At 45.7% G+C, this 12,751-nt stretch overlaps 1 protein-coding gene across 1 annotated transcript in view; it reads right to left on the bottom strand.

Annotated features, from left to right (window-relative positions):
- The window catches only part of COL4A1 (collagen type IV alpha 1 chain), a 154,353-nt gene that overhangs the window by 78,871 nt on the left and 62,731 nt on the right, over positions 1–12,751 (bottom strand). Inside the window, exon 2 of the mRNA XM_058742766.1 lies at positions 10,985–11,044. Within this exon, the coding sequence (XP_058598749.1) occupies positions 10,985–11,044 (60 nt within the window). The remainder of the gene's footprint in view (positions 1–10,984; positions 11,045–12,751) is intronic.

Raw genomic sequence — 12,751 nt, 5'->3', positions numbered from 1 at the left:
GGTCGCGAAGCAGACAGTGTGGGAACGAGCCTCGTCTGGGCTCCTTCCACCCTCGTCCCTGAAACACAGACCAGACCCGAGGCAGGAGGCCCAGCCTAAGAAAACAATAACTCCCAAGGGCTCACGGAAGGACACACATTCTGCTTCTGGCCAAACCACTTTCATGAAACTGTGTCCCTTAAAGATTTGGGGTCTCATAGGTGGAAAGGAGAAGATGAGATGGGGATGTGGGGGGTTCAGTAGCCCACAGCAGTCTCCCAAAGTGTTCAATTTTCCACCCCAAATCTGAGCAGATGTGAAACACTGGGGGTCTAAGCCTTGTGCCCCGAGAGTGCTGCCTGAATTTGAGGTGCCTGCTGGTGAAAAGCTGGGTTTGCCTTTCCCTGACCTGAGACCCCAGCTCATCTCTGGTCCCCGGGGGGCTCAGTCTCACAACCCTGTCTCCCCCAGAGCTGGTAACAGAGTGTTCAGTCCAGGGCTTATTGGTGCTGTTGCTTGTTTAACACTTCCCTCTGCCGTGAGCCCGTGTCATGCCTGTCCTGCTAACCACTGCCTCGGGCCATCGGCACACTGCCAAATGGAACAGAAGCCCCCAGAATGAAAGGCGGATGGGGTGGGGTGGTGGACATTGTTTTCTGGCTCCAACTGCTCACTGGATCTACTTATGGGTAGACTTAATTACTTACTTCCTTAACCAATCTTCCAGGGAAAGCCATTTCCAAATCACGCACATAGCCATTCCCTAAAGGTCTCAGAACTCACATCAGCTTACAGCACAGATTTCTTGCCTAGAATCAGTGAACTCACATATGGCCCTCATGTGCTATGATGGGACATCCATAAAATATGTCCGGATAAAACCTCACGATCACATGGGATGCGTGTAAGAGATTCATATCTGTCTTTATTACCAGGAGCACCTTACATCCCTTTGGAGGCTGCTCTGTAAGCACAGGGTCTGCACAGCCTCGTGCTAATGAAGGAGAACCCCCACCGAAGGGCTTTAACTGGGAATGAGTTCATGGTGGCCTTGTAGCAATCAGCCAAGACTCATTCATTGTTAGCTCCCCGGATTCCCCTGTGAAGAAATGTAGAGTCAATGACATTTTGGGCCAGATAAGCATCGTGCATTTGCAAAACCATGTGGTTAACCAGCGGAGGCAGCTAAGCCACCAGGGAGACGTGTTCGAGCCGTACCTTTAACGTTTCTAATGGGTTTGCCAGAGGGAAAGAAGACACGGGGGCACCACTTCCCGGGGCCATCTGCTTTGCTCGTTACCGCTGACTAATTCTTCCTTTGTTTAATTGCACATTGTGCTGAACCACTTCACAAGGACGAGGGTTCTGCTAAGATCATTTTTGCGGGTGCCGTGTCCACGCCCACACTCCATAAGCACTTCACATCATTACGTGCCATCTAGAGACATATTCGCAGTGCTCGTGTGTTCCATGTTCAGCGACAGAAGTCCAAATGCCCCGTTCGCATTTATCAGGGCCTGTTTTAAGTTGCCTTTGATCTTGAATTAAAACACACAGTCTCATTTGGCTCCTTCAAATAGAAAGCTATGGTTTCTGACAACCAATGTTTCCTCAGGATCCTATTTACAAAAAAAAAAACCCAAAAAACAAAAAACAATTTTTCCCCATCAGTCGTCAAGACGAGGGCTATCAGGGCCCAGCATCATGACGACAGCGTCCACTCACTCACATGAGGTGTTCTAGGCCTTAAAAGTCACAGGACACAATATTGCATTCAAGACATTTAATTCCTACTCCTCCTTCTAAACATGGAAACAAGATCAAATCACTATTTTTAAAGCTGTGCTCGATGAGGTGTGTTCCAAATAGAGGTGCAAATAGAAAAACAATGTAGGTTTAGGGTTTTTTTTGGTGATTGTCATCTATCACGAGTCTCACAAGCCCCAGAAGCACATGACAAAGGGCAGACTTTATGCAGCAGAGAGAAACAGGCAGAGGGGTGCAAGGTGGGAGCGCATAGCCCGCGTCCCTCCTGCGCTAGGGGGGGCCAGTGGGTACTGAGGTGGTGAAACATCCATGAGACGTCCATGGTGGGGCTTGTGTGCAGAATAAGATAAAGCCACTTAACGTGGATCCGTTTTCAGTGACTCCCCTCTGGAATACTGGTAGTATCTTAACCCTGGGATTCAAACACAGTTTTTAAAGCTCTTTGTTTTCAAAGCACTATAAAAAAGACAAAAGTAGGTGAATGTGGGAACCCATGTTGATTCTCACGAGGACTCTGCCAGATGAGTCATGTGTAATATGTGGAAATAGGAACCATCTGGAAAAAATCTTGGCATTACAAGACACCACAGAAAACATGGAAAAGGAAAAGAGGGTGTATTAGCCCACATGATCCACTAACCGGAAGAGAAGGAACACGCCATGGGACCCTGCAGCGAATACCAATGGCTCCCGAAGTGATTAAAGTAGACGCTTGGGGTGTTCGATCCCTCATGTGGCAAAAATAAAGGACATTTCTCAGAAGTTCCCCTTTTACAATATCTAGAACAGGGACAGCTGGCTGGGGGCAGGGATGAGCCTGGACAACGCCTGTAATTACATGCACATCAGGAAGAGCAGTTCACAAAACCCTGTAGCGGTATCTGGGCTGCGTAAAGGGAGAATTGTTTCCCCTTACATTTTAAGGGATAAGGATTCTGGAAATGGGTGATGAAATCAGGACACTGACTAGAAACTGGATGTATTTCCAGACAGACCTCCCAAGTGAGCCCATCTCATTTTTCCTCCACCAAAAGCATCCAAAAGCTACAAACATGCCTCCTAACAATGGTTCTGCGCTGAAAACATCCTAACGTCTCTTTAACTGAGTCTCTGGAGAGCTTCTGGCACAGGTGTAACCGGTCAGCGTCTTTGGCCTTGCAGACTCCACCTGGGAAGAGGGGCCTCCACATCTCTCTATATGTCCAGGAACCCTCCCGTAGCTGGCCCCGCCAGCAAAGCCTGTCCTCGTACTCATGCAACCTTCAAACTCGGCTACCGCTAAGCAGACACGTGCACATATGTGACATGTTCAATTTCCTGAGTGCTTTTGGGCACAATGCCTTCCATGTGCCCCTGTAGCAGCCCTGGGAAGCCACAAGTCAAAGGCCACCTTCCTCTTCCTGAGGGTAACCTGGTCTAAGTAACTGCATGAGATACACTCAGCTCATGGTAGATGGTGGAGGTCACACCAGAAGGAAGGCTTTGATTCAACAAAACATTCTTCCCTACAGGCTGTCTCCCATCCGAGAGATAAAAGGGTCTATGACTGAGCACATCCGGGGAACGGTACGTCATATGCCTCCCATTGAATGCTCACAAACTTATTAAAGATCCTAAGTCATTAAAGCTGATGCCCTGGCCCGGAAACAACAAACAAGCATTTAGCCATAACTCAGTGTTCCCCACACTCATTTGTCCTTGGAACATTTTCCCTGTTCCATCCCAAAGGAAACATCTATTAACATCTCAAGATGCTCTGAGACTCATGTTTTGGGAAGGGCCAAACTACACATTGCCTTTTAGAAATGCTCAAAACACTGATAAAAATAAAGATATCCAATCAGTCTCAGTAATACTGGAAGTAATTTCAAATACGCTAACCACAATTTTGTTAAATAAACCTCCTAATATTTTGTAGTAAATAGCACTCTCTTCTGCATTTTGACTTTATAGATTAGATTTCAAATCTTACGAGTAGAAAAATGTATTTTTTTTCAATATACTGGATTTTAAAATTCTCCCCGATCCAAATGCAATGCAATGCCTCTCACAGAGTAAGTGCTTTGTAAATAAATTGTCATTATTATCAATAATTCATTACTAGTAGTCTAAATCAGTTCATTTATCTAGTTTCAAAGATTTATATAAAAATATTTACTTTCATTTACTTGAGGAAAACATTAACAAGGGATAAATATGACACCGTTAATATTTAGAATGATGGTTAATATAATCTTTGAGAAAGGGATTTTCAATACCCTGACAAAAGAATAATAGAAAGATAACATATAATATATCTATTATTCTATGCTAAGAGTGAAAAGAGGGCAATTGGTCATAATATAAAGTACAACATACAAAACACCCTATTATTTTTTATTTTGTAATGAAATCATGGCTAAAAATATGTCTGTTATTAGCCATGAATAAATTAAAAGACCAATGAAAGAAATATATAAATAAATTAAAGACTGTTGAATTCCCAAAAAATACTAACACAATGTAGTCCCTGTCTCAAAAAAGAATTTCACTTAATACGGAAACACTAGTAAACGCGTGCCCCACAGTGGTAGTCGTGAGAAACTGAGACCCTTCACCGTAAAGGTGACTGAGGTCCTGAGGCATTGCTGAGCACTGTCAGGGGCGCGGGCCGGTGTCTCCAGTCCCCAGCAAGCAAGGCCTCTGCCAACAGGAGCCGATGAGAAAAACCAATGTAAAAGGGCACACAGAATCAGGAAGGCGGGAAAGTGTTGCCTGTTCTCTTGTATTCAGACATGATTACAATCAGCGTGTTCTTTACACTTTTTCCTTATGTACCGTGTGCCCTTGAGAGAAGGACCCTGAAAATGCTTGTTTTGCTCTCTCGCAAGGTGCCTGGCAAAGTAACGGCTGAAAAGTGCGTGCTGATTGATTGCCACAACTCTGAGCAGCCCGTGGAAAACACAGACAAGATACCTCTTCCCAGATGTCAACGAGGCCATGAATAAGCTGATGACCCTAGTCTCTGACTACATCCAGAATGTGTAAGAAATGTGGCCATATTTACCTCCTGGGAAATCAAGGAGGCGTGCCCAATACATAACAAAGTCACTCCCTTTGGACCAGGGTGACAGATTTCCTACAGGACAGAGAATGCACCAGGACTTCCTGGAGGAAGGGGTCCCAATGCTGGCCAGAGAAACCTCCCTTCCATACGCCCTCCCCTCAAGGCTTTATTCTGAATGCTGTATGAAATGAACATCCTCCGGATGGGAGCGAATGCTGATTATTTGGGCTGGACTTCCCCTAACCTTCCTCGGGTGGGGAGAGGGACTCGGGATGTGGCCACACGACCTCTGACCTGCTCTGTGTCACAGACAAGGTGGCTCCCTGTGCTTGTTTGTTTAACCCAGTGGATGCTCATCTGGAACTGGAACTGGGAGGTCTGCCCGTGGCCCCAAAGGAATACGTCCATTTCTCTGTGGTTCTCCAGCAATCTGTTCCATCACCACTGCCCAGAGAAAGGCTTTGGAAGGTCTGCTTTCCTAGGCAGGTGGCCAGGAGAGCAGCGTACCCCACGTGGACTGAGTTTTAAAGCAACGGGAGCTTGCTCAAGACTTCAATATTCTGGACCCCAAATTCCTCTCCTTGGGATCCCCCAGATCAAGATCCTCTTATCTTGAACAATGGAAACTGAGAAGTGCTCTGACCACTGCCTTGCCTTATATTCCCTAAAAGAGATGGGGCCAGTTCAGTGGCTCTCAATCCAGAGCGATTTTACTTCCCCTCCATCCACACCCCCCCCCCCGCCCCCTGTGGAAACATCTATCTGGCCAAACCTGGAGACCTTCCGGTTGCCACAAATGGGGGAGAAGGTGCTGGTGGCATCTGGTGGGCAGAGGCCAAGGATGTTGCTAAATATCCTGCATGCAAAGGAACCCCCCACAACAAAAACTAGCCCACCCAAAATGTGAATAGTGCCAAAAGTGAGAAACCCTGGATTCGCTGGTTTCTTCAACCATAAAACAAAGAAGAAGAAGCATTAAAAAATTCAGCACTGCGCCTGACCCAACATAGATGTTCAATACACGTCGACCCTTTTCCTTGCTCTGACATTCCAAAGCCAGGATTTTCCTCTCCTGCCAAGATCGGCTGTGAATGGCAGATGCTACAATTCAATGTCAAGATGTAGACAGACAGGTTTATATGGTGGCCCGATGTAGGATATTTATTGACTGTGTGACACACATATGGGAACTAAATGGCTGGCGAAGCCCCAAGCCATCCGCCGTAATAAAAGAAAAGAGTGTCCCGCAAGAAGAGTGACGCGAACTTCCTCCCAGATTTCCAGGGCCCAACACAGAACGCCTTCCAGATTGGCCAGACTCCTCCACCCTTCCAAATCAGATAAGACACCCATTTCAGCCCAACAGAAATTCCATTTTCAAAGTTCTCTGCTTTGCGGGTGATCTGGGGCTATCCTCGCTGATGACGCATCACACTGTGCAGGACCCGCGTGCGGAGCGGGGCTCTGACTCACAGTCTACCCAGCGACCACAGGACACGGGGCTTCTTCCCCACGCTGCTGGCAAGCAGCGAGGCATCAGCAGGGTAGAGTACACGGAGGAGACACCCACACAGTTCTTGTTAGGCGACAGAAATGCCACAATTCTGTTTCATGAAGACCCTGCTTCAGACCGTGGTGGGGAAAGCCCCTTGCCAGAGTCACCCGATTAGGAACCATCAGGCCTTTTCAACAATACGCTTATCAACTGGCCACAAGAGGCATTTTCTCAGATGAGTGTGGGTAAGCTCTGTGTGTGTCCTTATGCCTGTGAGTGACCCTGCTCCCTAGGCAAGCACGTCAGGTGCATGAGTGGACACAGAATATGTCTGCACCGCACTTCACTGGGAAGTGGTCCCTTTTTTTCACAGCCCCGGGCCACCTCTGGGCCACGGGGCCGCTCCTTTCTGAGAACCGGGGCACCTGTTTTCTCTGTGCCCCCTGCGATTCGGCGGCTTGCTCCCCACTCCGCTATCCGCCTCATCTGCACGCCTCTCACCCCTGGTTTGGTGGGGAGCTCCCTGTCTTGAATGCTGCGGGGTCGCGGAAGAGAATGCGTGCTTTACATCAACAGGGGCTCCCGGGGCCAAAACATCTGAAAGACTTCTTCTGTAAGCTCTATGTTGGCAAAACACAAACAGCCAGTTCCCAAGCAGACAGCAGTAACTCTTCGGAATGTGCTGCCTTTCCTAATATCTCACGGAGTTGCGAAAAGCAGGTTCTCAAGCAAAAGAAGAGCTCAACTTTTGTCTGTTTCTGAGTAAGCAAGCATTCAAAACGCTAATCAGGTTAAGCAGCCACCGTTCCCACAGGGCTGAGGCCTCCGGAGGAACACCAAGCCACCGGTACAAACCCGAATTACCTAAGAGAAAGCACCTGAAGATACGCGTGCCAGCCAGGAGAGTGGGGAGACAAACATCTCCGAGGACCCCTGACGTCCTGCGAAAGCCTCGTGAATGCAGAGCAAGACGCCCAGGGTTAGCCTGATGACTGAGATTAGAACATGCCCAAAGACCCCCTACACTGACACTCACTTATGGCAACTGGAGAATAGAAGACATTCTGCCCAGGAATGACATCTCCCTCGAACACAGGACTTAGCCAGAAAAGGTTTGGCAACTGAGACCGGAGACATTCCAGGGTCCGCCGGTGGATTCTAAGTAGTCAGCATGTGAAAGTTTTCCTCGAGGAGACGTGGAAAAGACATGTGTCAGAAACAGCGATTTCCACATTTCCAAGGCGGCTGACACTCTGTCCCACTTAGGTAACTTTAACTGTCTCAGAGTTATGTGGCTCCTACTATCCTATTTTTAAAAAACAGGTCAAAATTCATCTGACTTGCAGGCATTTGAGAATAGCAAAATAACTCAGAGGAGAAGCAAAGCCATCCAGCAGGAGCTCCAAAGCAGGCCGGTGATCCGAACTGCTAGATCTAGGGGCTGTGATTCTACACCCTTGGCTCATTTTGCATTTAAACCCCGTTAGCATGCCCAGGCCTCACTCTGAGAATGGGCGGGGGGCGATGGCGGTGGAGAAGGACCAATTCCCGTCACTGACGTGCCAGCTGAGAATAAAATCCTCTGTTGTCTGACCTCAGGATGGGAGGGGGAGGGGAGGGGAGGGGAGGGGGAGGGCATGACAGGGGGAACCACATCTGAAATCCCGGCTCAACCACACTTCAGGTATTCCAGGTCATTAACACTGACCGACATCAGTTTCAAGACAATGAGTGGAGGTTAAAATGTCCTCTTTCCGTGGGGGGCGGGGGGGAAGGACCTCTTCCTTGGTCATGTTATGTGAAACGTGGGGCCTGAAATATTTGTGCTCAAGACACATCTTCAATTTTTGTTGAAAAGACATAATACTAAACCATTTAGCTAGATTTCAAGGGGCCTTCTGAATCCATTGGAAAATTACAATCTTCTAAAAGATTAATTCAGAATGGTTTAACCTACAGCTTACAAGTATTTCATTTTAAATAGTCTTGTTTTAGGAATAAGACAAAAAAATCCCAAGTGGGCAGAGACAGGGTGCTGAGGGGCAGGGCCAGCCAGGAAAGGTCACGGAGGCCCTGGATCCCAGATGTCTGGTCCACTGGCTGGGAATCTTCTTGATGGTCAGCAAGGGGGGAGAGGAGAATTCTACTCTTCCCACCCCACCCCCAAGGGGGCGCTCTGTGGTTTTCTGATTTCAAGGCTCAGGTTGGTCTCAGTGGGAGGCTCGCCTGAGACCACATCACAAGAAAGGGGCACAATCTAATGGCACATCTTCGCCCTCGATGCCTCCTCCCTTTGACCGTCCAGTGCTCAAGTGGGAAGCAGGCATGTTTCCTTGTGGAGATAAACACAGACCTGGCCTCACCTGAGTGTACCAGCCACCTCAAGGGTTCCCTCAATGCTCAAAGGTTTCCTCGATGCTCACTTTTGAAAAGAAATGTTTAAAGACCCTTTCCTTGCGGGGCTGGGTGCTAGATGCTGGCCGTGACTCAGAGGTGACCCCCGCCTTCTCTAAAGATATTTAACCAAATCCAAACTAAAGTGAACCAAGTCTCTGAGTAGCTGTTCTCAAGTCACGGAAAACTCAGCCAAAAATACCTGGAAAGCTGTATCTAGATTATTCTGCCTGGTTACATGTTATTAATGGGTGGATTTGGGGTAAAAATGAAAATGAGTCAGGCTGGAAAGCATATGCATGGAATAGGAAGTCTGAAAAAGCAGAGCCGCTGGGGGGGGGGGGGCGGGGAGGGGGGCGGTGGCCACCACCGGAGTCTGCAGCTGCTGGATGAGAGGGGAGATTGGGAAAGTCAGGGGAATGGACTCCGCTCTCTTTGAGAGTGAGACTCGTTACCGCCACCTCCCCTCCAACTCCTGATGCTTTAAGTTACAAGAAAAACACTGTGATGTTGATACAGGCCTTCAGTTCCTATTTGTTGACATAGGAAAGTTCTACTTTTTATAGTTTTAAGAATGTCTTTGTTAGCTCAGTGTGCTTATGTGTAAAACTCAAGTTAGATCAAAAGAAAAAAGAAAGAGACAGAGAGAGAGAGATATTCCTTGTGGTATGAACATACTTTCCCCCACTATAAAATAACTCTTGCAAATGCACACTGGAACTAGCTAGAAAAACTTCCCAAATAAGAAAATGAACAGACCATGAAGGTGGATTATAGTTGATATGGTTGATAATGAAAGCTATCAATATATTTTCACATACTGCATTTGTTCAAAAAACTATCCAGGGGCACCTGGGTGGCTCAGTCGGTTGAGCATCCGACTTCGGCTCAGGGCATGATCTCGCGTTTCATGAGTTCAAGCCCCAGGTTGGGCTCTGTGCTGACAGCTCAGAGCCTGGAGCCTGCTTCGGATTCCATTTCTCCCCCTCTCTCTGTCCCTCCCCTGCTTGTGCTCTCTGTCTCTCAACAAATGAATAAATGTTAAAAAAAAAAATGTTTTTTTAAACTATCCATTGGGGCTCCTGGGTGGCTCAGTTGGTTAAGAAGGTAAGCGCCCAACTTCGGCTCAGGTCGTGATCTCACAGTTTGTGAGTTCGAGCCCTGCGTCGGGCTCTGCGCTGACAGCTCAGAGCCTGGAGCCTGCTTCGGATTCTGTGTCTCCCTCTCTCTCTGCCCCTTGCCAGATCACACTCTGTCTCTCTCTCTCTCTTTCTCTCTCTCTCTTTCAAAAATAAACTTTAAAAAAAAACCACACAACCATCCATTAATACTGGTACCACCAACTATGAGTGTATTTAAAAACTAATAATAATGTTGGTACTTTAGCAAGTAGCTAAAAAGAAACCAAACCATTTTCTGTACAGTAAAATTCTCTGAATTTCAAGAGTGTGAGCCTGTGACCTGATAAGCCTGCAGCAGGCCATGAAGTAGAGAATGGACATCTAGGCCTGGCTGACACCCTCAGCGCCCGAGGAGCAGACAGTGGTCCATGGGCCTCCCTGCTCCATACACCCCCGCCTGCCTCGGGCCCCCACCCGTCACAGGCCAACTGGCTTACTGGCCATGTCTTCTCACGGCCACACCTGATGTACAGAACCACGCAGTTTCAGGGTGCTGCACTGACCCCAGGGAAACCCAGGCAGACACCCTCTCTCCAAACAACTGAAACGCACAGATTGATTGCCCTCCAGAGAAAAGGATTTACCCAGGTCTGTGACTCTTAAATGACAGGCAGGAACACTTGCTTAGAAAAATATAATTCAATTTACATTTGGGGAACAATAAATATTTACTGTTTTTATAAATAATTCTGGGCCAGTGTGGGGTTAAAAATACTGATCTGAAGCCCTTAGGTGCAATAGAAACTTTTTCTGTTTTGAGAAACGTGCTAAGTTTCGTTCTTACACATGGGTTCCAAAGAATACTACTGACTTGACAGGTTTTCTGCCGATACACGTGTCCCTTCTTGAGTCAAAAAAGGAAAGAAACCGAATCCGTTTTTCTGCATTAACTGCCACTAATTATCACAGTCTTTGGGGAGCTGCTGCTGAGATCCCCTAGACATAATGTTAAGCCTGGTTTTGCTTCATTTGAATCACTCTGGGGAAATTATCAAAATAGTAAGTAATAAGGCTTTAAGATGAACTGCTGATGATTTGGCTAGGTTTAATGCAGTTTTTCATGATTTCCATATCGATGGCAATTCAAAACAAACTGTTACCATTTAAGTTTTGGCCACTTACCTTCTGTCCCTTCACTCCATGGCAGTCACACTTCCCGCAGCCAGAGCCAGCACAACCGCCCTGGAAGGAAGAGAAAAACGTCTTTAAATAGAAGAACTCTTGCAAATTGAGGTCACTTTTTGAATTGAAATGATTTTGGCATCTTCACCTATTTATGGGAAACGTCCTACCCTGTTATGAGGAGTATGACCTCAAAATGTGAGATCTGCACTTGCTCTCATGGGGTTATCATGTACGTAGCCTCTGGCTCCTCTCTCTTGCCCTCATAGATGAAATAGTAATCCTGGAGTAGAGCAAATCAAAGCATTACTTGCTCCACAAACTGAAGGCTTCTATTTATACTTTTTGGAATCGCCTCTCCAGGGATGATTTTAACAGGGCATCACCCATATTTGCAAGGCTATGATACTGATTAAGGAGTTTCAGACCAGAGACCAGGGAAACTGAGGCCCCAGGAAAGCAGAGTCCATGCTTTGTCCTCCAAATTCCCAAGGACACACAAGTATGCAAAAAATGTTTGTGCAAAGAGGAAATAAATGAAGGAGCTTATTTTAAGCCCAACCTTAGAGAACTGATTTTCAATTCAGTTAAAGCTTGAATGAAAAGAACCCAAGCATGTAATAAAAGCTGGAGAAGAGGAACATTCTCCAGAATAGATCACATATTAGGCCACAAACCAAGTCTCAACAAGTTCAAAAAGATTGAAATCATACCATGTATCTTTTCTGGCCACAATGCAATGCAACTAGAAATCAACCACAAGAAAAAATCTGGGAAGACCACAAATACGTGGAGGTTAAATTACACGCCACTAAACAATGAATGGGTCAATCAAGAAATCAAAGAAGAAATAAAAAAAGTACATGGAAACAAATGAAAATGAAAGCATGATGGTACAAAACCTTCGGAACACAGCAAAAGTGGTTCTAAGAGGAAAGTTTACAGCAACACAGGCCTACACCAAAAAGCAAGAAAAATCTTAAATAAACAACCTAATGTTACACGTAAAGGAGCTAGAAAAAGAAGAACAAACAAAACCCCAACCCAGCAAAAGGAAGGAAATAATAAAGATTAGAGCAGAAATAAATTGAAACTAAAAAAACAAGAGAACAGATTAATGAAACCTGGAGCTGCTTCTTTGAAAAGATCAACAAAATTGATAAACCTCTAGCCAGATCCATCAAGAAAAGGAGAGAAAATCTAAATAAAGTAATTAATGAAAGGGGAGAATAACAACCAATACCACAGAAATACAAACAATTGTAATAAAATATTATGATATAATATTAATTCTATTAAATCATTATATTAGGACATAATATTAATATATTATTCCAATAAAACAGAATAGAATAATATGCCAACAAATTGGACAACTTAGAAGAAATGGATAAATTCCTAGATGTATATATAATCTACCAAAACTGAAGCAGGAAGAAATAGAAAATTTGAACAGACCAATTGCCAGAAATGAAAATGAATCAGTAATCAAAAAAACCCCAACAAATGAAAGTCTGGGACCAGCTGGTTTCACATACGAATTCTACCAACATTTGAAGAAGAGTTAATACCTAGTCTCAAACTACTCCAAAAATTAGAAGAGGAAGGAAAACTTCCAAATTTATTCTTGAGACCAGTATCGTTCTGATACCAAAACCAGATAAAGACACCTCAAAAGAAAAGGGGGAGAGAACTACAGACCAATATCCCTAATGAACATAGATGCAAAATTCCTCGACAAAATATTAGCAAATTGAATCCAACAAT

The sequence above is a fragment of the Neofelis nebulosa genome, chromosome 1 (assembly GCF_028018385.1).
Source record: "Neofelis nebulosa isolate mNeoNeb1 chromosome 1, mNeoNeb1.pri, whole genome shotgun sequence".
In the NCBI taxonomy this organism is placed as follows: domain Eukaryota; kingdom Metazoa; phylum Chordata; class Mammalia; order Carnivora; family Felidae; genus Neofelis; species Neofelis nebulosa.
Note: the sequence above shows the minus strand (reverse complement) of the source record. Positions and strands in the feature narration are given on the sequence as shown.